Source organism: Penicillium mononematosum, assembly GCF_028829835.1.
Source record: "Penicillium mononematosum strain IBT 11891 chromosome Unknown utg000003l:1.0-8172316.0:1.0-8177699.0, whole genome shotgun sequence".
Classification (NCBI taxonomy): domain Eukaryota; kingdom Fungi; phylum Ascomycota; class Eurotiomycetes; order Eurotiales; family Aspergillaceae; genus Penicillium; species Penicillium mononematosum.
The window spans coordinates 2,476,661-2,499,559 of NW_026643273.1; the positions used below are offsets into that span (position 1 = coordinate 2,476,661).

Sequence of the window (22,899 nt, forward strand, 5' to 3'; positions counted from 1 at the left end):
TGGTTATCTGGGTAAAAATTACAAGATTGGCACCTATCCTACTAATAGCGGTATTTTTTCTTTTTCTTTTCACTATTATTTCTACCCTGGCTCACTTGGGCAAAGCTAGGCAAGTTTTAGCAAGGACTCGTCATCTAATACAAGTGGGCTTATATATCGACTAGTTACGCACATACGAACATCCATGTAAGCGCCGTGGAGTAAAATTTATATTTAATATATAACGTGCATTATGCTCCGTTACAGCTGCAGATAACACGTAACTCCTCGCACTTACTCCGTCCGTATTGCGTACTATATCCTTGCCGTATTAAGAAATCAATTCATCCTAGGCTAGACCAGGGATATTATCACTATGTAGAAACCTGTATAAACAACCATGGAAAGATAACAGGGGTTTCGGAACTGTATGATTAGGAACTGTACAGCAATAGACAAATCTGGCCTCTGTTGCATGTGGCTTGGAATGGAGGCCATATTCCTAATCTGAAGGGTCTACGTACTAGTGCATAGCTTAAGGCGGAAAATCAGCCACCAAAGGCACCCTGCATTTAAAGCAATGCACGGTCATACACAATGCCATTATTGGATTTACTCGATAATTTATAAACATTTTTATCTCGTTCTGCTAATGGTGTTCATATTATTCCCCGGAACGGCCTGCCAGTTTTACCCTCCACGTGGTCCAACAGGGAAAGGTGTCGCTTATCAGGACTAGTGAAGAATACTTACCTCTGCAACAAAATTTATATGTGCTCCGTTCTATGCTTGTCTGAATCCATGTTGTGTATGTCAACGGCGGCTTTCCTATGCACCTAGTAAGCGCTCATCTCACTGTTTCAAACTCTTATGTACTATAAAGTCCTGTCAAGAGCATAAAGTATTTTGATAGTCAGAGGTAGGCTTACAATCACATTTTTCTACACCGTGTTTCGAGCGGGGGAATGATTTGCGAGTAGCAGCCCAATCCTATATGAGCCCACCTTCAGCCGAATATTACATGTCGCATATATAGCGCCCATCCTATGCATGACAATAACATTGATTATCCCAGCCCTACGTCAACTATGGCTCTCCTAGACCATAGAAAACCAGACGCCTGGTCATACTCGCAAATTCACCAACTCACCCACCAATGCCAACACATCACAACAGCAGTCAGGCCTCCCATGCCGGCAGCGTCTGCTCCAGCGTCCATGAACAAGGCGATCAACGGTAACTATATTAGTGAAGCCAATCGGCAACTTACACGGCTTTCTAAAGCCATTGGACAAGATGAGGTCACGCGAGAGAAGCTGCTGCACGCCTTGGAGTTTTCCGGGGAGAATGGTGTCATAATGTCATACCAGAGAAGCTGGATATATCGGCCTGGGTTTCTGACGTGAGCAATGATCACTCGCCTTTTGAATACTCATTGGCTTTATCCCAACACACTGGAGCATCTGAGCTGCGATTCTTGATCGAGGCTCAGCCAGAGGAAAATAGCTTGGCCGCCCTCCAAGAAAGGACCTCGCGCTTGACCGACGACATAGCAAAAGAGTACGGCCCCACAAAGGTCTCTCTGGACCGCTTGAATCTCGTTCGGGATTTGTTTTTCCCCTCAGATGCTGAGGGTAGATTAGCCTCATGGCACAGCTTCGCTACCTCAAATACACTGGAAAAATGGAAGATTTACCTCAATCCACTAGCTTCTGGGAGAAAAAACGCCTTTAAAGTGACGAGAGAAGCTCTGGAGCGCTTGGGGCTGGCCGGCTCGTGGAAATTATTGGAGAGCATCATGACTGGCGACGACTATCCCATCTACTTCTCGCTTGGTCTATCGCCGAACCCAGAAGACGCCGAAGTCAAGGTATACGTTGCGCACCGCGGCGCGTCTGCAACGCAGATCGCGCAAAAACATGTCAAGATGGATCCCAATTCCAGCGTCCATGCGATCGAACTATTTTACTCCATCATGGCTGGTGGCTCGCTTGGGCCGTACCGTGGAAAACCCGGGTTATCCTGTTTCCATTTCAAGAACAAAGATCCGTCTCGACCAGCGGCCCGTACGGTCCTCTACCCAATGGACAGCTACACAGCAAATGACGCCGAAGCGCGCGAACGTATCGAAATGTACATGGATGCTATTTCTGCGCCTCAGTTGTACCGAGAGAGATATAAAAACGCCATCATCGCTGTGCAGCGCCGGCCTTTGGAGGCTGGTCGTGGCATCCATAGCTGGGTTAGTATGAAGGAGAAGTTGGATGGCACGAGGTCCAATACGTTTTATCTCTCCGCTGAACTGTACGGGTGTCTTTTTGATGACGGCGCCTCGAACGGTGGCCGCTGAAGCAGAGTTGGTTCAGGGTAACGAAACTTACGAAGTAGCCAGAATGATAGATGAGGAAGTGCAGCACATTAGTTTTTCTTTTCTTTTCTCCTTCGCAATATTATTTTAAGAGCACGGTATTCAATCCGTTTTCTAACACCTGATTCATGTCCAGGTGTAAGGTCATCACGACAACCGGCCTAATCGGGCTGTCGTCTTCGTCATCTTAGTCCCTATATGAGAATAGTTACCTACCTAGGTAAGTAGTTAACCGCTTATATAACCTTGTTATAGTTGATTTAGTAGCCTCTTCAGTAGTCTTTTCAGCAGTCTCCTTGGATATTTCCTTGGATATTTTATATATATATATATATATATATTCCTCCCTTTATTAATACTAAGACTTAAACGCCGTGATCTGCACATGTCATTAAACTTATGCCCGTGTACAGTACATTCTCTATCGGGCCAACCGTGACCCGGTGCTCCACCACTGCCCCACCTCCCGCCTATCCCATCGCTATCCCATCGCTATCCCATATCCCATCGCTATCCCATATCCCATCGATATCCCATATCCCATCGATATCCCATATCCCATCAATATCCCAAATCTTCACTATCCGGATCCCAGTGTTGCCATACCTACAATATACCTGCTTATGGTCACATTTGGGGTTACACACCCTCCGACCTATTCTGTTCAACCTATCGCTCTCTCGGTCGTGGTTTCGATGACCCCTTTCCAATGTCACTTTCCCGGGTGTGGCCTAAGCTATCGACGAAAGGAACATCTGACCCGACATGCAAAAAGCCACTTCCAAACAAAGTGTTTTGAATGCTCCTTCTGTGATCGCGTTTTCGGCAGGAATGACACGCTGCGGCAACATGTCCGTACTCATCATGAAACCAGAGAGCTACAATACTCCCGGGCGATTCAAGCTTGTACCTATTGTCGCTCACGGCGGTCAAGATGCGATGGACGGTCTCCCTGCGGCGCGTGCTTTCAGCGAGCGATTGAATGTTCTTATATCCAAAACTCACGAGGGCGGGCATTAGAGCAAAGCAGGTCTCGAAATCCCCGCACAAGCCCTATCCCTTCAATAGAAACGGACTATCCATATTCGATTCGTTCTCCTCCGACACAAACAGGAGGTCTTATACAGCGCTCGGAAAGTATTGAAAATAGCCCATGTAGAGCTGCGCCATTTGTCCAGGCTTATTTCGACAAATTTCACCCAAAATGGCCATTTTTGCACCCAGCGACATTCGATCCCAATAATGAGCCTCCTTTCCTTGCTCAATCAGTGGTGATGATGGGCTCATGGGCGATGATGGAAAGCAATGCGCAACGTACCGCAAAAGACCTACACAAAAGACTGACATCGTCGATATACGAGCAAAGAGTTAGTTCAGCCCTTTTTCTATCCCTCTACGTTTTCCTTCGTTATTAAAGAGACACGTAGGGAAAATGGGACGTATCGAATCACCATGATGAACCACACTCGCAACATCATGAAATATCCTCATCTGGTCCCGCACCCTGGCCAATGGCAACATACCAAGGGATTCTGTTACACCTCATCTTCTCCCTCCTCCACAACCACGACCCGTCAGATCTGCAATTGTCACAAGTTCTCCCCGAGATCCCCTCTCAGCTTCTCGTTTCTCTCGTGCGCAGCTGTTTGAAGCGACGCATGTTCTTCTATCCCTCAATACTGGCCCAGTTCAAACAAGGAGTTGACCCCGATGTTTTCATCTGGCTTGGTATCGAGGAAGTCAAGCGTTTTAACTTGTCCTTGTACAGGGTATGCAGGCATGCCCGGGTATACGACACTAAACTCTTGGAAGATGCGCCCAATTTTAATCCTCGGCGTGGACCACGGTCACCGGATGAAAGACTTCTTTCCCTGGCAGACCTGCAATTTGCTGTGCCGGGCAGTGATGAGCTCTGGCATGCTACTTCTGACTTGGCCGTGAAAATTGCAGGAAGCGAAGCCGCGTATGCCAATGATAACATTGAAGACAAGTGGATTTCTCAGACTGCGCGAGTGTTGCAGCCTCATGGTCAACAGTTTGAGTGGATATAACGATATTTCAGTTGCAAGGGCGTCGTGCATATACATATGTCTTTCACTTAAAGTTGGTCATTAATGGCAGTAGATATATGTTTCCCCCCAGAAATCGAAAGGCTAAATATTGAATATATCAAATTTTCTTCAACGGTGTATTTCGCCAATTCTCAACATGAGTAGATATCTAAACTAGAGCCACCTCAAGTTTGCCCCTTGAAGCATTATTTTTTATCTCTTGGGGTAACGGTAATCCTAATGGGATGCCTTGCATTGTTCAGGTACGATATCCCGTCGCTATCCCAGCGGCATCCCATTATGGCTGCGAATTCGTTTGCTTGACAGATATTAACATTCGGCAACCCATCGCTATCCCAAAGGAATCACGTTCTAGCCGCTGGTTGGTTGAGCGGTATCCCATCGTCATCCCAGATTGTAAATTCCAGGTATACTTTCATCCCATCTATACTACTTACGGATAGCTTTAGTCATGGCTTTGATTAAGAAGATCGTTTTCAGGTCAATAGAATTCTTGTATAAAAGGCACCATATCCAACCACCTAGAGAACCTCCATATCCCTCACAATCTTTCTCTACAGAACAGCATCGATTGAGTCGCAAAACTCTGAACGACCAATTGCAATGACTGAACATCTCAAAGGAGACGGTGGTGAATCGGGGACTCAGCACGCTCTTGTGGAGGCCCACACCCCCAGCTCCATCATGTCCCAGCTCAGCACAAAGCACACCGAGCTTTCTGGTACGGAGGAGAAGAGCGAGGAAGTGAGAGCCATTACCGGGTTCAAGGTCCGTTAAATCGATCCGAGATTGCTTTCATAGCTAATATTGAAAAAAACCAGTGGATTTTGGTTGTGATTGCTATCTTATCCAGTCATATGCTCTTCGCTCTCGACAATACCATTGTCGCTAATATTCAACCGGTCAGTACTTTCTCATTAAATTAGGGAGTACCTAGCGCTAACTTCCGAATTATCAGGCTATTGTAGCGCAATACAATGAAGCTGGCCGGATTTCATGGCTCTCTGTCGGGTAGGACTCCCATTATATTCGGGTTAACATATAGAATATTTCTCATCGATCGATTCTGTTTGCAGATTTACTCTTTGCTCGTCTGCGACTGTGCTTCCTTGGTCTAAGGTCTACGCAACTTACAATGCTAAATGGCTTTACATTGGGGTAAGTCGAGGAGGTCTGGTTATCCCATGCGAGATAGAACATCTCTGACCTTTGTGTAGTGCGTCATCCTGTTTATGGCAGGTTCTGCTCTATGTGGAGGTGCTCCAAACATGAATGCTATGATCATTGGTAGAGCAATGGCTGGTGCTGGAGTAAGTGAATGTTGCTCTAATTGGTTTCTGCAACCCTAAATACTCACGAGGTTCGTAGGGAAGTGGCATGTACTTTGGCGTCTTGACGCAGTTGTCCGTCAACACGACGGTATCTGAACGTCCTTTCTATATTGGATTGACGTACGTAATCTGCCCTTTGGCTCAATATACCTGCTGATTATCTTCCCTTTTTTATAGTGCTGTCTCATGGGGTATCGGAACGGTCACAGGTCCGGCCATTGGAGGCGCATTCGCTGAAAGTGCCGCCACTTGGCGTTGGGTATATTGTCGAGGAATTGGGAGATGAAGTGATACTTTACTAACTATACCTAGGCCTTCTATATCAACCTTGTGATTGGAGCAGTCTTCGCTCCGGTATATATCCTTCTTCTACCTTCGTTCGAGCCCCTCCCAAATGCCACCTCTAAGGAAAAGGCAATGAATATCGACTGGGTCGGTAGCGTCCTTTTTATTGGTGCCTTAACAACACTGATCATGGGTATTGACTTTGGAGGCGTGGAATGGCAATGGGGTAACGGTCAGTCAATTGCGCTCTTTGTAGTATCGGGGGGTGCTCTTCATCGTGTTTGGGGTACAGCAGACCTTCTTTATCTTTTGTAATGAGCAAACCCGACTGTTCCCAATTCACTTCCTCAAGAGACGATCCCTTCTGCTTTTATTTATTCTCAATAGTGAGTCAGCCCCCGCCATGGATTTCCTTTGTTATGCTCTACTAATTCATACCCTCTATCCAGCAAGTGCTAGCAGTGGGCTATTTATTGCGGTTTATTACATCCCGTTGTTTTTCCAATTCACACAGGTCAGGATAGCCATTTTGGTATTTATACAGAAGGTATAGGAGCTAACACTATCACAGGGTGATACGGCCGTCAAGACGTCATTACGTCTTCTGCCTTTCGTGTTAGTCCTTATCTTCACAATCATTGCCAACGGCCACATGATGTCCAGATTTGGTTACTATATTCCATGGTATTTCTTCGGCGCTCTTTTTGAGCTCATCGCCGCTGTGTTAATGTGTACGTTTCCTAAAATTAGCCCTTATCCCCGTTGAAAATTCGCGGCGTGCATAAAATTTATACTAATTGAGACTCAAATTAGACCATGTCAAAGCCGACACTTCCGCCAGCGCAATCTATGGATACACGGCTCTGATGGCGTTGGGGGTTGGTGCCTACAACCAGGCAGGTTATAGTGTGGTGCAGGCAAAGGTGCCGAAAGCTGAGATCCCATGGGCCTTGGGATTCATGATGGTTTGTAAGTGAACCCCAGTTCACCCATTCCTTCTTTGCCTTTAACTAATGTTCAATAAAACAGCCCAACTAGGAGGCATTGTCTTGGCCTTGGGTATGGCGGGTGCTATCTTCGTCAACAAGACAACAGAGGAACTTCTACAGTTGCTTCCGGATGCTAGTCCTGCCGATGTCAAGAACTCCATCACAGGAACGTCTAGTGGGTTTTTTAAGACCCTGACAGAGTCGCAGCAGGCCGCAGCTCTTGATATTATTGTTTCGGCCATTGATGATGTGTAGGTCTCTCTTCTTTGCTCAACAACTTATTGGTCAGCAGTGCCTAGTGACTCACTCGATTGCTAATATTTCCTTTCTAGATATGTTCTGCTAATCGTTGCCGGTGCGCTCGGTGTCCTCCTCTCGCTGTTCCTAAAGGTGGGCTCTATCCGCCATGATATTACCACAAGTAGCACTGACAACTTTTTATCTAGCGTGAGAAATTGTTTATGGAAGCGGCAGCCGGCGGTGCCTAAAAGATATTTCAAGGCTCAAATGAGAGATTCATCTGCTGCTGTACCCCAAAATTGTCTATTTCTGGCAGAGGAGTTCCCTATGACTATATAGTAACTAGATTCTCGTGGCTCTGTTTTAGTTCTTATTATTCTGTTTGCCATTGTACAATGATATATGGGATCCCGTCGAACTTTATAGCAGTTATGGCTTACATCTAAAGATTTGCTTTTCTTTTTGCTTTCCTTTCCTTGCCATTTATACTCCGGCTTTCCCGGAAGTTTGTACACCCAATCTTTTTCGGAGCAGGTATAGCAGCGAGCCGACTTCTTGCTAAAAGCTCCATCAAGCCCCATGACTCGAAGCAGCCTTAGCTGAAGATTATCGAATCCTCCAGCATGTGGAAAACCGGTGTCCAGACTGATTCAGTCGACACCAATGGCTATGGTTAGTTCGGGCCTTACTACTTGGCACATTGCTATCCAGGCCAATGAAACCATTGTTCACCTTCTGTTGAAACTTGGCATTGATCTTGAGACGATGTACAGGGCACTCTAGTGTCAACAATCCGCTGCTCAGATGTGTGATGATGCTCGTTCGGGTTTCGAGTAAGAAGCGGGTGGATCCTGCGCGCAGGGATTCTTCGGGTCATACGCCGATGGATCTTGCTGAGCGGGATGCCGTTCGGGATGACATGGCACTGCTTTTAGAGAGTTGGGTAGCTCAGATTGAGTGACTAAAGCAAGGTCAATCCTAGGTAGAGTTATTCTAATCGTGCTTCATTTCAGTGTGAACTCTTGACTGTATACATGGACGATGTAAATGTTCGGCTTTAAGGCGATCATGGTGGGGCATAGTGGAGCTCTACCTTATCAAGTATAGAATAAGTATAAGAATAGCTCTTTAGAAAAAGATTATGGAATATGAAAATATGATACGTTTAGGAGACCAGCCCTTTCTTTATTTTGGAGTTTGGAGTTGAAGGACGTCGAGAGAGAAGTTAAACAAAGGGACAAGTCAGGTGTCAAAGTGTTCTGGTACCTGGTACCGCCATCACCGCAGGCACCACCATACAACACCCAGGTACCTTGTACTACCCCGCCATTACTGTCACTTTGGGTCATCCATTGCTTATCATCTCCTTCATCAACCCGTGGACTTCCAAGGTTCCCACGTTTCAGTTCTCTTTTATGCCTCACCTTCATCTTCATTACTGTGTTTCTTTACTCTTCGACCTTCCAATAGTTTCACGTTAGGTATGCCCTTACTTCCCCTTCCAAGTCAGAAACGCACCTGACCCATCCTGACATCCGGCTCCCCGCAGACCCACCTTATCACTCTATTTGGGCTTCTGAATCTCTGCCTAGCACTCCCAGTATCTTCCGACCTCCCTTTTCTTTTCTATTTCCCTTCATATCTCTATATCTGTTTCTAACTCTGCTTTTTTTTTGACCTTCTTCCTACTGCTTGGGCTATCCCTAAGCTCCTGTTTCCGCCGCACCCCGTGTGCTCTATGAAGTTTACATCGACGAAATGACTGACGATCCAGACTCGCCTCATAGGCGGCTCCTCCGTGCCCAGACTGCGTCGAGTCTGCAATATCCGACTCTTCCACCCCTGACAGCTTCTGTTGAGGAGTGGTTGTCCCGTTCACGGCCTACCAATATGACGTCAGATCAACTTTCTGATCATTCACCCAAAACCCTGAGTGATAGCTGGGCGACTCTGAGTGTATCTGACATACGCTCAGAGGATGGCAGCCACTCCGAACAAACCGATACAGGCTCGTTAATCGACCAGGCCAGCCCTGACGACGTCGCAAGCCTCGATGAACGCTACAGCGGTAGCGAGGCCGAGGCACAGGATGAAGAGAACCAAGAGGACGATGGGATAGACAGGGATGAAGTGCAGTGCACTGAATCCGCCTCCCAGGAGCTTCCTGCCCTCTTTGCCGCCAGACAATCCACGATCGATGACAGCACCACAACCACGAAGCCCTCCTTCCCCCACGCCAGTGATTCGATCGAATTTGTGGAGCCAGAGAAGTGGCCCGAGATCGAGAGAGTGGAGCTGAAGCATACTATCCGCATCTTCGAAGGTGCTGCAGCCTCGGAACTGAAGAGTTGGCTGCCCTACAATTCAACTGACTCCATTCTCATGGCCACGGTTCAACAGACCATGACGAAACAGAGCCTCGACCTGGATAAGCCGTTCCGCGTGCTCTATGTCGGACAACCGGGATTTCGAAACATTATTCTCGACAAGATCGGCGATGTTCTAGTATCAAGCTCATGTGCTGGTTCAGAGCCCAGCTCGGCCGAATCTTCCCGGTATCATGTCGTGCCAACCTCATTTGGAGCCGGAGCTGTTCCCAACTTCGCAGAACTTCTCCCGATTCATGTCCAGTTGGTGGTCGACGAGTGTCTGGAAGCCACGGCCGAGCCCCACGCCGACCGACCCAATACACTCAACCTGAAGTTCAAAAATCGTCCTGTCTGCACTTCGGCCTGGAATGGGTCCGACTATCACGTAACCTCTGCAACAGATTGGACTCTACCAGATGTTGCAATTCTCTTTGTCTCTGGCCTCGATGATGCAGCTGTCGCCAAGACCCAGCGTCTTGTCCACGCGTTCCTGGAACGCCATGGAATCCCGGCGATGGTGATTTCGGAGGAGCCACTCTGGAAGATGGCCGGAGAGGTGATCCCTCTTAACCACAACAGTCTACACACATGTTTGGAGTCTCGCCATCCAGTTTCCGGAGAGACCGCAGTCCTTCGACGGTACCCTATCGATTTGAAGACTTTCGAGAGCATCACACCCGGTCAGTTGAATCGAAACCTAGCTTCTCTTGTCAGCTTGTATCCAAGGAAGGCACATAAAGTCATTGCCGATACTTCCAAGCCTCTCCAGAGGCACGTATTTGCGGATCTCGAGAAATATCCTGGCAATTGGCTCCCACCTTCCTATGCCACGCGGGCCCGAGAGCTGACCCCCACACTGCGTCTGCTTACTTTGACTCTCATTTCGGCCATTGCGATCTCTATTGGGTATGCGGCTGTTAGAGTTCTGGTCGTCTTTCTAGCACAATGCTTTGCCGGATCAGCGCTATCCAATGCATCCTTCCCAGTGGCTTCCCATGTCTCTCCCACCTCTGTTCTAACCCTGGATCGCGTGGTGCAAACCTCAATCTCAACACAGCCGTCAGCTTCTATGCGAGGATTGCATGTGCCCTATTCCGGAAATTCAATCCCTGGGGATACCACAGTGCCAGCTATTTCTACTGCAAAATCATCGGGAATGACGAACGAATTCGAGATACAGGTTGTTGGGGACTGCCATGTTATCATCAAACCCCCACATAAGTTTGCATCATCCAAGAAACAACCACAATTCAATGTGAGTGTTCACAGAGAGAACAGGTCTCTTACATACGAGCTGTCACAGCTGTTTGATGGAGTCTACACACTGAAGTTGAACCGCGAGGATGCGTACGGGTTAGTCAACTTGACAATCACAACCAAGTCAAGACAGCCAATTAGTCAAACCATGGCTGTTGACTTCGGAACCCCGTGGCTGAAGATCGCAAACTGGAAACGTGCAGCACAGGGAATTTCTTCACAATTCACCAAGGAGGTCCAAACGGCTCAGACCGGCTTGACTGAGGTATACGGCCGTCTCTCTACCGACTTGCAGGTGATCGTGGGAGATGTGGTAAAGAGAACACATCTCTTGCGCCGCGATGCCGAGGAGCTACGCCGTGGGAGTCTGAATGCGCGTGATGCTGTTTTATCACGTTCGAAACAGATTTCAGCGGTCTTCACTCGCAATACTATTCAGCAATTCCGAAGTGTTTCTTCTGTGCTGCAAATGCGATCTAGTCGCGTGAACAAGGAAGCCAAGGGCCTTGTTCATGATGCATGGAGCCGAATTGGGAAGTCAGCGACGAAGTTTGACCTTCGCAGTATGATGGATCGAGTGCGCAACGCTAGGAAATGTAATGCGCTGGATCGGGCTCAATCGCGTGCGCGACATGTTATGGGACTCCGGTCCGGCAAGTCTGGGGATTGCTCAACCCGCGGGTCGAAACGATGAATGAACTTACTTTATGACTTTGTACTTGCTCTTTTTTTTCCCTATTAATGAGTTGGCTGAGGACTGGTTTTTGTTTATGGCGATCTGGTTTGGTGGTGGGTGGCAATGGTACTGGAATTGGGTTTCACGTGAACTATTCAGTCGGCGCAATGGTATCTCTTATTTAAACCATAATCCCAATTTTGGTCTTACACGAACTTATCGACTGAGATAAAATATTCACTTCTCTTTTCTTTGATAATTGTGTTGCATGTAGTTCACACTTACATGGAGCACACTATTGGCAGACGAGGGCGGTGGCGGGTTCTGCCGGGCATGGGACCCAAACTATTAATTTTTCCCCCCTCATCGCCGCTTTCTCTGATCAACAAACACTATCTCTTATTGAAATTCCACTCTATCTATCGTGGATCTCTGCCATCTCTCTTTTTTAACCTTTTAAACCGATCCTCTCCAACCCCTCGTCATCATGTCTGACATCACCGAGACTAAGCCTGACCCCGCCATCTCTGCCTCCGAGACCAAGCCTGAGGAGACCACCGCCGCCACCGGTGAGGGTGAGAAGTCTACCACTGAGGCTGTTGCTGAGGCTGCCACTGAGACCGCGGAGAAGGCCGCCGACACCGCCAAGGATGCCGCCGTGAAGACCTCTGACAGCATGTTCTCCATGTTCGGTGGCGGTCCCAAGAAGGAGAAGAAGGAGGAGGCCGAGGAGCCTACTGATGAGCCCTCCGGTTCTTCCAAGGCCCAGAAGGCCAATGATGAGGTGAGTTTGATACATCTGAAGCCGGGGATATAGGCGGTTGTTGTTGGTCGCGTCTATGATGGGAGCGGGGTCTTGTGCCCCTGTCTCCAGATAGTGGGGTCAACGCAACCAAGCCGTCCTATGCCAGTGCCAATGACTATTTTAGCTCCGCGCATATACTGACCATAGTATCTCAATACAGGATGAAGTCGAGGAGTCCGCCGACGTCCACTTCGAGCCCGTTATTCGCCTGACCGAGAAGGTTGAGACCAAGACCAACGAGGAGCTTGAGGAACAGACCTTCAAGATGCGCGCCAAGCTCTTCAAGTTCGACCGCGAGTCTAAGGAGTGGAAGGAGCGTGGTACTGGTGACGTCCGCCTGTTGAAGCACAAGGAGAACCAGAAGACTCGCCTCGTCATGCGCCGCGATAAGACCCTCAAGGTCTGCGCCAACCACTACAGTGAGATTTCTCCCCGGTCATAATTTCCAAAGAAGATGTAGTGCTAATATGTTATTTTCCAGTCGTCCCCGACATGAAGCTGAGCGCCAACGTCGGCAGTGACCGCAGCTGGGTCTGGAACGCCGCCGCCGATGTCTCCGAGGGCGAGCCCGAGGCTCAGACCCTGGCCATCCGTTTCGCCAACAGTGAGAGTGAGTAGTTTTATCCCAACTTGATATCAAGCTTTTACTAACCATGGTTGTAGACGCCAACGCCTTCAAGGATGCTTTCGAGACCGCCCAGGTGGAGAATGAGAAGCTCTTCAACGCTGAGGAGTAAACAACTCTTCGTCTCTCGTCTTGTACTCTTTGAGGACTGAGGATACCCAATTATCGTGCACTTGGCGTTCCAAGGCATTTGGGTCCATCGTCCCGGAGCTTGGTCTTTGAAAAATCACCACACTTTCCGCCCCTTTCACACCGTTCCACCCAATCACCCCCGATCCATCCCATCCCCACCCCATCCCCTACGACGCGACGAGCGAGGCAGCAGTTATGAAGATGCTCCTCACATAGCTATTGCGAGCCATGCAGACTACGAAATGGAGGGCAGTTTCCTAACGTTCGGTGGTTCTTCGGAAGTAGATAGACATTTCCCCATCGAATATACCTGCACATCACCCCATACCCTGAAGATATCTGAAGCAAAAAAAGACAAATAAAAGTAATGATGAGTATGCCTTAATAAGCAAGTGTATGCCAACAATAATATAAAGATGGTACAATTTTCACAATCGAAAAGATCCTTTTGGAAGAAAACCCTCCTTTGAAGCTTAGATTTTTGGTTTTTTTTCAAAGACACAATGATAGTGATTGGAAACAAATGTTACTGTAGAATAAACATGTTATGGCTATATCAATTTGATCCCAATAGTCTCAAGTCTATGTTTTATATAGTAAAGAAAGAGGCAAATCACTTCGAAAGTGAGAGTGTGTCGAGGTCAAGTTAAATAGCGGGCAGCCCTAGAGATAAAGAGGACTTCCATTTCTCACCTCCTCGAGCTTAATTCACCGCTTTATTGTTTACAATATATCAAGGGACACTATATACAACCTAGCGAGTTCTCGCTGCCTGGTTATATTGAGGTATTGCCTACATATGTAGTTATGATTTCTCATGCTCATTCAATGTTGACCCCGACAGACAACCGCGCAAACTTGTCTCCGAGACGCCCACCTCTCCGCACGTCAACGTCCCCTTTCGGCCTCAAAACCTTAGAACCTCACGATTCTCCAAGTGACGACCCCAAGTCGCCAATAAAATAATCATGCCTGACGTGAGTATACTACCCCTTCATCAACTGCCGCGAAGCTGCATCTATGGTCTAGGACTGTGGGTTTGTTGCTGTGGCCGACAAGCCCAACCCTGCTCTTTTCTCCGTTTCCAGCACAATTAAGCTTGCATACACTAACACTCCGTCTCAATAGGTCAAGCGCACTGTCCGTCTCATCACCGAGCAGAACATTATGTATGCGCCCTCCCCTCTGCCTACCTCCACCTTCCCTCCCTTCGCAAAATCCGGTCTAAGAAGAGCGCCTGGAGCTACTGTCTCCTCCCATAATCTCCTTCTAACGCTATTGCCACTTCGGTCCTATAACTTGCAGGACACGAGGACGATAATGCGCACAAGGATGAAGACAGGCGCGCTTAACACACCACCGCTCTTCTTTTCAAACACCCACACCCATCCCTACAATACACGAAAAACGCTGGATTAGACATATTGGCTGACTGGGGCTTTCTTCCCAAACTATAGAGATAAGCCATCGGAAGTCGAGGGCTTCCCACAGCGATCTTGGCATATTGAGGTCTGGCTCGTGAACGAGAAGGGCGCCTTGGTCCCCGCGAACCTGTTCGACAAGGTCACCTACCACCTGCACCCCAGTTTCGGTGAACGTGCTACCCAGGGTATGTTTTGGTCCCTAATGGTATTTTTCGATTCGGTCTTGGCGACGCGTGGGTTATCTGGCGATCCAGAATCCCACGGCCAAGATTTGGTCATACATTGCTCTGTGTTGTGTACGCTTTTCCGATTGGAAGCTAATTGACCACTTCGAATAGTCTTCAAGCAGCCGCCGTTCCGCATTCAAGAGGAAGGATGGGGTGAATTCGATATGTCTATCGAGCTGACTGCTGACAAGTCGTACACCATTCAACATGACCTGAACTTCGCCCAGACCCGTTATGAATCTAAGCATGTGCTGGTAAGTTTGTTGTTGAAACCCTCCATTCGAGATAAAGTATGGTGTGCTGATCAATGGCACGTTTTTTTTTTTTGCCCGTGCAGACCTTCAAGAACCCCAAGCCTGCTTTGATGGCCGCACTGCGCGAGTCTGGTCCCGTTCCCGGCGACGAGAATGGTATCAAGCACAAGCGCCCTGCCGGTGGCGAGGAGAGTGCCAAGAAGAAGAAGCGCACAGATAAGAATGTGAGTTGTTGATGTGACGTGAGTCTGAGATTGGCGCAGGACTGACTCTCTCTCAAGGTCGACATGGACAAGCTTGCCGATGGGCTCCAGAAGCTGAACGAAGACGACCTTCTGCAGGTTGTGCAGATGGTTCATGACCACAAGGCGGCGGACTCATACACAAAGAACGATGTTGAGCGTAAGTTCCTCTCTGCCATTGGGTATATCAGAGAAAAGAAAATCCATATTCTTTCTCTGCTTGACGTTTACTCTGAAGAAAACGCTAACCTGCTTCGTTTTATACAGTCGGAGAATTCCACGTGGACTTGTACACGCTCCCGGACGCATTGATCAAAATGCTCTGGGATTTCACGGCGGACCGCGGAGCCCTGTAAGAGACAATCGAGCGAGCGGAAGAGAGGAACCAGGCGTGGGAGTGTTTATTCTGTTTTCTTCTCGTTTCTTCTCATTACTCGAGTCTTCGCCTCTTTACTGCTATGTATCCTCGGTCAACCACGACCATACGTCTAGTTACTTTCTCATGTTTTTTTCTGTCTTTGACACGGGGAGTTAGCGGACTACCGAAGGAAATTGGATGGCTCTTTTTTCGCTTTCTTTGCTTTCGCGCTTCTTCTCTGGTTCTAAAATGCGCGTATTCTTTCTCGTGGTCTTCACTCATCTCTCAAGAAGACTGGGATTGGAGACTGTAAAAATGGGTTCCTTTCGATTCTTTGCACTGGATACTATGGGTCTTATACCATCTCGGAACTCAGTTGTTACACTTGGGGTTGTTTCTTGATACTCTTGAGACTGTGGGACTGCGCATGTCTACCAGCTTCCTTGAATAGTATCTCCCAATTCACATACAGGTCGAACCATGACTCTAGTCTAGACGTCAAATTACTTGAAGCTACGTTTGAAAGTTGAAGTGTATTGGTGACAATCCAGGGGGCACCACACCGGCTCGACCACCTCCACCTCCTGTCTTCCTCTTAAAAAAAAACACCTCCCGGAACAAAAGCCGACACGACCGCGGCCAGCGCAGGGCCCCCAATTTCCTTCTTATGAGTCTGACATGAAACAAGGGATAGGACGGGTAGGATAGTCGACCATGGAGAGATGTAGGACTAGGACGATAATTGAAGAAGGTTTGAACTCGAAATAAGAACACAGGATCAGCCCTGTAGTTATCCTTATAATAAGCATATACGCAGAGGCAACCTTGGAAGTTCATCCCGATATATCAAACTAAACTGGGAATACGAAGGTATAGAAAAAGAAAAGAAAATAGAAACGTCTAGACTTGGGAATACGGGAGGAAGATCTGCAAGACGCAATGGGCTATCTTAACGAAGATACTTCGCCGTAGACACGTCACATACGGAGTAGTTCAGGGGCAATGCCCTCAGAGGTTCGTTTCAAGACTGGCAGGGATAAACGTGAATGCTATTTAAGGCCATATAAGGCGAAGTGCCAAGTTATGCTAAGTATAGAACCTTTATATGTGGTATACATCATAGTACTATAATATATTTATGCATATAATATGCTATAGTATATTGCATGCTGATATTGAGAATAGTACATTTTGATCAGAAATATACGGATTCAACAAAGAGACTTACAATGTAAACAATTGAATTCCTTGACCTTGACAAGCTCCCGCCATGTGGAGTCCTGAAACACGAAAAAAAATAGGGGGTTCACCGTTTCATGACTTCCCTTGACCTTCCACGACGATCTCTTCCAACCTCAGCCTCACCTCCGTTTCAACTTCAGGGGCAACCTTCGAATTTCCCCATATCCTCGATCCTTGATCCCAGTCAAACCCGAAACATACCAGTGCCCGATCCGCGATCTCCCAACTTAATTCCCTCTCTAAAACCACCCTTTGCCCCATTCTTTCAATATGTCCGCCCAAGAAGAATTCAACCAGCTGGTGAACAGTAACCGTTCCCGCTTCACCTCCCACCCAGAAGACCACGACTCAGACCCTCACTTCTCCGACGACGAACCCTCCTCCCGCCTCCGCTCCCGCCAAACAGCCGACTCCTCCGACGAAGAAGCCGACATGGTCTCCTCCCGCACCGCCAACACAAACTACCACATCCCCAACACCGTCTACGAAGCCAACACAGGCCCCAAGGGCGTCATTGCCGACGCCCAGGCCTTCGAACGCGCCCGCAAGAAGTCCTTCCGTCGCACCCTCCTCAGCGTCGCAGGCCTCGACTCCAACAGCCCCTCCTACAGCTCAAAGTCCACTCGCGATGACGCCCCCTTAGCAGGTGACCAGTCCTCCGCCAGCGAAGACGACGACGAGGCCCGCTTCATGCGCAAGTGGCGCCAGTCGCGCATGCAAGAGCTGCAGGGCCGCGGTAATCGTCGTCCCAGTCCGCGGGGTAGACGGTTTGGATCGGTTGAGACAGTTGATGCAGTGGGGTATCTCGATGCTATTGAGAAAGTAACTTCGGACACGGTTGTTGTGGTCTGTATCTATGATCAAGAGGTATGGAATTGGCGGGATATGATTGCCGAGGTTGGACGTTTCGCTAATTTGGTTTCTGCAGTTTGATGACAGTGCTATCGTCGAGGAATGTCTCGTTACTATCGCTGCCAGACAACCAACTACCCGTTTCGTTAAGATGCACCAGGATATCGCGGATATGGATCACGTTAAGGCACCAGCTCTGCTGGCATACCGTGGCGGCGATGTCTTTGCTACCATCGTCGATGTCCTGCGTAACATTCCTCGTGGCCGCAGCTGCAGTGCTGACAGTCTTGAGGACTTGTTGAAGCTGTGCGTATTATCCCGGGCTCTTGTTCGTTCTCCGCTGAAACGTTTACTAATGATGATTCCAGACACCGCGTGCTATGATACTTTCTTCGCTATTATGTTTTCAGCCGTCCACATTTACAAGCACAGCAGCAAGGCGTCCTGGTTATTCCTTCGTGATCTCCTCTGCATGATTTACTTGACTTGACTTGTCTCTCATTTTTCTTTTTCTTTTACTCTCTCAAACAATCTCCTCCCGCATCTCTCTTTGTCTTCGATCTCTTCGTTGGATGCATCATCTGCACTGAAATAACCAAGAACAGACTTTCTTGAAACGGCGTTGGTCACTAGAACGGGGTGTGGGGGTTTGGGACTCGGTTGATCGATGGTCTGGTTACTATCCTGCCGTGTCCCACTGGGCACGTTGCGTTTCTCTTCTCTCCTTGTCTGATTATCCTATTTCCAGCCCGGCGGGGGCCGGGCTTCATGTTGATTTACTCGAGATATCCCATCTGCTATTACTGCTACGTTTCCCATAGTCTCTCTAGTAGCCTACTTGGACTAAGTCTATCTTACTTCCCGAGGTCCTTTTCTTTTGCAATGGCAAGAAATTGCATATTTAAACTAGGGTTCCGCATGGTCACCTGCTACCAGTGACACTGGGCAGTAAAAAAGGCAAGAGCAAACGGCCCGTCTATGTTAGGAAGGAACGCGTTGTTGGGGATATAAAAGACCTCCCACCACCCGTCTTCCTCTTGTCTTCTTCCTCTCCCCAACCCTCTGGACTACCATCTCCCGTAGCCCACGAGACAGTGTAGGGGGAGGGTACCGTAGCAATTGGGTGCCACCCAAAGGACCTCAACACTGTTGAGGTCAATACAGGTCCGCAGCCAAATCAAACGGGGTTTTCTTTGATATCGTGGCTGAGCATTTGCGCTCCATAGCTCCCGGACGAAGTCCCACGGAATACATGGGGTGTTTGGTCACTCCTTCATTGTATACATATGTACCTCGGTAAGTGGCTTGGTAGTCACCCTAGTGGCAGTTCTAGTGGCTCTCGGCTGCGAGCAAATCAAGACTTCAACTTTGTTCTTTGAGTCTGAACTTATACAAAAGCTGCTACGGAACTCACCCCGACTTTGAGGTTGAAGTGGACATATCACATCCGATATAGGGCTGATGGCACATTCTACCCTGCGGCTGGACCGAGGGTTCAATGCCGTGTAGACATGTCCTGTGTCTGATGCTCACCACTCTCGCATTGCAGAGAACCCAGCCAGGCAAGAAGCGACACGTTACCCGGTACTATCACCATCACATTCAGTCCATTGAATCGGAAATGGAGAATCGAGTTTGAAAAAAGTTCACAAATAGAAATTGGAGCTGCTCGAACCATTATCAAAATCCGACACCAAAGAATCCCATAGCAAGAGATTCCAACGCAAAGACAGTTAAGTACAACAGACTCTTTCTTTAGAGACACAAATAAGGGGAGATAGGAGAGAAAAAAGGAGAAATCGAAAAGATAATAATAAGTTAACGCAGAGGTAAATCGGCAAAAGATATCCAGGCCAGAACCCGGCAACCAGGCTTTTTTTTTCGACTTCGCCAACAAATACATGTCGTGACCAATGCGGAGATAATCCAGAATGAAATAGTAAACTGAAGGGGGGATAAAGAATTTCAAGGAAAAAATAAAATAAGGGAAAGGGCGTCATCAAGATGTCAAAGGAGAAATCAAGGGACCAGAGAAGAGAGCGACTGCGGAAGCGCCAGATAGATCGACTCGTTCCAGCATTTCGTTCTGGCAGTCACTATACATCCATCGGCAGGAAGTAGTCGCGCTCTCGTCACGTCCAAACAAGTATTGTGTCATCGCTATCGTTTGTTCGCCGGGGCAGCATCCCATAGCGCTCACATCCACCTCCATCACCTTCCGTATCGCATGCGACGACGATGTCTGCGCCGCGGGTAGTGTATTATCGTGAGAACCCAAGGGATTCCCCGGTAATTGATTATTATCGTACAATGGCGGAGATTCGAACCATCGGGCCTAAAGAATTTCGAAGAAGAGCATTGCAGAATGATCGACACGGGGTATCTTGCGTTTTGTTTTTTTGTTGGTTTACCATGCCCAGACCTTGAGCTGTACGGGAAAAAATCAGAGGTTAGTAGATGCATTTGAATGAACAATTGCAGTAAAACTTACAAGGGAATCCCAAGATCCAGTGCACAGACTGATGCCATCATTGCTGACACCGAGGCAGCTCACGCGGTTCTCGTGGCCGCTCAGCGAACCCACCTTGTCGCCACGCAGAACATCCCATACCTGAATGATAGATTAGCATTTATTCGTATTGTCAGGGGAGGGAAAAAAGAAGGCTCGGCGTACCTTGCACTCGAAATCATCGTAGCCTGCGAACAATAATCGGCCAGAGACTGAGAACGCAACGGAAGTGATACCGCACAGAACTTGGTCGCTCTGGAAAGAAATTCAAACGTCAGTTTTCATCAATGAAATCAGTGTCTCGGGTAAAAGATAATTACCTGGTAGGTGTTAAGCTCGCGGTCGGCACGGATATCGAACAGACGGCAGGAAGTGTCGTCGGAACCAGTACCGAAGGCGTTGCCGTCGGGGAAGAACTGAACGGCATTGATGTCGGACTCGTGGCCGCCGAATGTCTGGACGGACTTTCCGGTACGGATATCCCACAACTTGGCGAAAGCGTCGCATGCACCAGAAACGAAGATGTTCTGGTTGGTCGGGTTGATGCTGATCGACATCACGTCACCCAGGTGGTCGGCGAACTCGGTAACCTTGGTTCCAGACTCAATGTCCCACAGCATACACGTCATGTCGCCGGACGAAGTAATGATGCGGCGGTCGTTGATGAAGCGACAGCAGGAGAGATATCCCGAGTGTCCGGAGAGCTCGCGCGCGACACGAGTGGGGCCTTCGCGTGATGAGAGGTTATAAATCGAACAAATATTGTCAAGACCACCGCAAGCAACGTAGTTTCCGCTCGGGGCGTAGGCACAGGTCATGACCCAAGATGAGCGCAGGGGAATCGCGTGGACCTTGTTTGTTGTGTAGGCATCCCAGATGATGAGCTTTCCGTCCTGCGAAGCCGAAACAAGATGGCGCCTGTCGGTGGACCAGTGCATAGCATAAATCTTGGCGAGGTGACCTTTCAGCGTACGTCGGGGCTTCATTCCAATTCGTGGTAGGGCATCGGTCTGGTTCTGCGCGACTTGGCGGACTAGACGGGAGAGGAAAGTCAGTACAGTTAATAAAGGCCCCCAGGACAACACAGCTGACAGCAGCCTGTGGAGATAAAAGAAGGAGGAACCCTTCAAGACATAACAATGGGGAGGTGGGAGTCGTACGGGAGGTATCGGCTAGCTCATCCTTTCTGCACTTGATTTTGTCCTTCAAACGCTCAGCTTCGCGTCTGGCCGCAGTAATCTTGGTCTGCATCTGTTCGCCGCTCATATCGGCCATTTTGTCGAAAGGGTACCCGGAGAAGTACAATTGTGATGGGAGATCGGAAAGATTGGTAGAGGGGGAGGGTAGAGAGGGGGCTTAATGGGAGTGGAGCGAAGAAACAGGGAGATAATCGAAAGGCGGAACCGAGTTAAAGCGCCTCAGGCTTGGATCATAATATGGTAAATAAAGAAGAATAAGAAGAAATGGCGAAAAGAGCCAACAGGAACAAAAGGAACACCAAAGAAAAGAGTGAGAGAGAGGAACAGGGGGTGAAGGCCGAGGAGAGGGAGGTCAGCGTATTACTAGTGGTAATAACCAACCGTGAAAATAAGAAGGATACCTTGGCTTGCTATCAATTTGTATGAGGTCAGAAGTACTTTCTTGGTTTTTTTTTAATGGTATTGCAAATAAAATTGTTACATATCTGAGTACTCCATACATAATTTCATCTATATATTACATATATGTAGTCCAGGGTCTTTGACTGATTTTGAATCCTGCAGTTCTTTGTTTTCCCAAATCTCCATAAGTGGAGTTGGAATCCTGTATCTTCTGGTTGGCTACAATACACCCTCAATACACACATATTGCTTTCTCCGGGTACCTGATGCCGGTTTCTTTACTTTTGTTGATATTCGAACTAAAGCTGACGTGCACATGCCTAACTAGGTAGGTACTTATGTACTTTTACATATCTGTATAGGCAAAAAAAAAAATTTTATCCCCTCCTGAGTTGAAGGCTCAGGAGAAGATGGAAAATTGTGGCGTTGAGGATCGGCTGTGTTAGGACCACTAGCCCCAAGACTGAAGACACAGTCGTAAATCAGTAACGGCAAATAATCTTGATTTTATGGACATTTAACCGCGGCTCTGAACAAGGTAACTCAGGTGTACGGAGTATAATGACTCTCACATATCAAGCGCAGTACGCCCATACATTCTTCACGAGCTAAATTAACTCCCTTGCATCCCCCTTTCCGTTTACATAGAGGTAATTTTTAGGGAGCTAACGGAGATTGGACTATCCTGCATGTCCGCTCTGGGTATAATACTAGTTTATTTTCCCTATTGAGACCCTATATTAAGAAGATGACACTATATTCCATACATGAGCCTAAATGCTTACACTGGAGCTCATATATCCATGTCTTAGCCCGATCTCCTTCCAATATACCTAGGTACATATGCATGCTTAAACAATATCCCTACTCCGTACTCCGTACAGGTCCGAGCTTCACACCTCTTGGAGTGTTCGTGCATGCGCACGGCCCTGTGGCTGACCCATTGTCTTGGTCTTCAATACTCCGTCCCGAGCTATTGGCTATTAAAATGTTCTAAGCCACTATAGTATATTCGATATAATTCTGGAGATATATTTGGAGTATAATGGCGTCAATCAGCTT

General features: G+C 48.0%; 9 protein-coding genes across 9 annotated transcripts; 8 read left to right on the plus strand and 1 right to left on the minus strand.

Annotated features, from left to right (window-relative positions):
* Nucleotides 1-1,067: 1,067 nt before the first annotated feature.
* N7519_005889 (uncharacterized protein) lies at nt 1,068-2,329 on the plus strand (the record flags this gene model as incomplete). Its single annotated transcript, XM_057292665.1, has 2 exons — nt 1,068-1,329; nt 1,350-2,329. 2 exons carry the CDS (start codon nt 1,068-1,070, stop codon nt 2,327-2,329), a joined length of 1,242 nt encoding a protein of 413 aa, XP_057147476.1.
* A 1,529-nt stretch (nt 2,330-3,858) lies between these two features.
* Nucleotides 3,859-4,398, plus strand: N7519_005890 (uncharacterized protein; the record flags this gene model as incomplete). The annotated part of the gene is made up of 1 exon (XM_057292666.1): nt 3,859-4,398. One exon carries the CDS (start codon nt 3,859-3,861, stop codon nt 4,396-4,398), a length of 540 nt encoding a protein of 179 aa, XP_057147477.1.
* Nucleotides 4,399-5,022: 624 nt separating this feature from the next.
* On the plus strand, nt 5,023-7,512 carry N7519_005891 (Major facilitator superfamily domain general substrate transporter; the record flags this gene model as incomplete). Its single annotated transcript, XM_057292667.1, has 14 exons — nt 5,023-5,187; nt 5,241-5,321; nt 5,378-5,430; nt 5,496-5,577; nt 5,637-5,729; nt 5,788-5,870; nt 5,928-6,009; nt 6,063-6,267; nt 6,485-6,549; nt 6,607-6,766; nt 6,849-7,004; nt 7,065-7,275; nt 7,357-7,414; nt 7,471-7,512. The coding sequence occupies 14 exons, from the start codon at nt 5,023-5,025 to the stop codon at nt 7,510-7,512; spliced, it is 1,536 nt and encodes a 511-aa protein (XP_057147478.1).
* A 375-nt stretch (nt 7,513-7,887) lies between these two features.
* Nucleotides 7,888-8,225, plus strand: N7519_005892 (uncharacterized protein; the record flags this gene model as incomplete). The annotated part of the gene is made up of 2 exons (XM_057292668.1): nt 7,888-7,936; nt 8,038-8,225. The coding sequence occupies 2 exons, from the start codon at nt 7,888-7,890 to the stop codon at nt 8,223-8,225; spliced, it is 237 nt and encodes a 78-aa protein (XP_057147479.1).
* A 797-nt stretch (nt 8,226-9,022) lies between these two features.
* N7519_005893 (uncharacterized protein) lies at nt 9,023-11,584 on the plus strand (the record flags this gene model as incomplete). The annotated part of the gene is made up of 1 exon (XM_057292669.1): nt 9,023-11,584. The coding sequence occupies one exon, from the start codon at nt 9,023-9,025 to the stop codon at nt 11,582-11,584; it is 2,562 nt and encodes an 853-aa protein (XP_057147480.1).
* Nucleotides 11,585-12,053: 469 nt separating this feature from the next.
* Nucleotides 12,054-13,108, plus strand: N7519_005894 (Ran GTPase-binding protein YRB1; the record flags this gene model as incomplete). The annotated part of the gene is made up of 4 exons (XM_057292670.1): nt 12,054-12,350; nt 12,532-12,790; nt 12,853-12,981; nt 13,035-13,108. 4 exons carry the CDS (start codon nt 12,054-12,056, stop codon nt 13,106-13,108), a joined length of 759 nt encoding a protein of 252 aa, XP_057147481.1.
* An 866-nt stretch (nt 13,109-13,974) lies between these two features.
* Nucleotides 13,975-15,631, plus strand: N7519_005895 (putative transcription initiation factor subunit (TAF30); the record flags this gene model as incomplete). The annotated part of the gene is made up of 7 exons (XM_057292671.1): nt 13,975-14,105; nt 14,257-14,297; nt 14,586-14,737; nt 14,891-15,033; nt 15,117-15,257; nt 15,315-15,435; nt 15,543-15,631. The coding sequence occupies exons 1-7, from the start codon at nt 14,097-14,099 to the stop codon at nt 15,629-15,631; spliced, it is 696 nt and encodes a 231-aa protein (XP_057147482.1). The 5' UTR covers nt 13,975-14,096.
* Nucleotides 15,632-17,145: 1,514 nt separating this feature from the next.
* On the plus strand, nt 17,146-18,111 carry N7519_005896 (phosducin family protein; the record flags this gene model as incomplete). The annotated part of the gene is made up of 3 exons (XM_057292672.1): nt 17,146-17,742; nt 17,804-18,033; nt 18,096-18,111. The coding sequence occupies 3 exons, from the start codon at nt 17,146-17,148 to the stop codon at nt 18,109-18,111; spliced, it is 843 nt and encodes a 280-aa protein (XP_057147483.1).
* A 2,023-nt stretch (nt 18,112-20,134) lies between these two features.
* Nucleotides 20,135-21,511, minus strand: N7519_005897 (WD40 repeat domain-containing protein; the record flags this gene model as incomplete). Its single annotated transcript, XM_057292673.1, has 5 exons — nt 20,135-20,155; nt 20,219-20,338; nt 20,402-20,491; nt 20,557-21,269; nt 21,397-21,511. The coding sequence occupies 5 exons, from the start codon at nt 21,509-21,511 to the stop codon at nt 20,135-20,137; spliced, it is 1,059 nt and encodes a 352-aa protein (XP_057147484.1).
* Between the last annotated feature and the right edge of the window lie 1,388 nt (nt 21,512-22,899).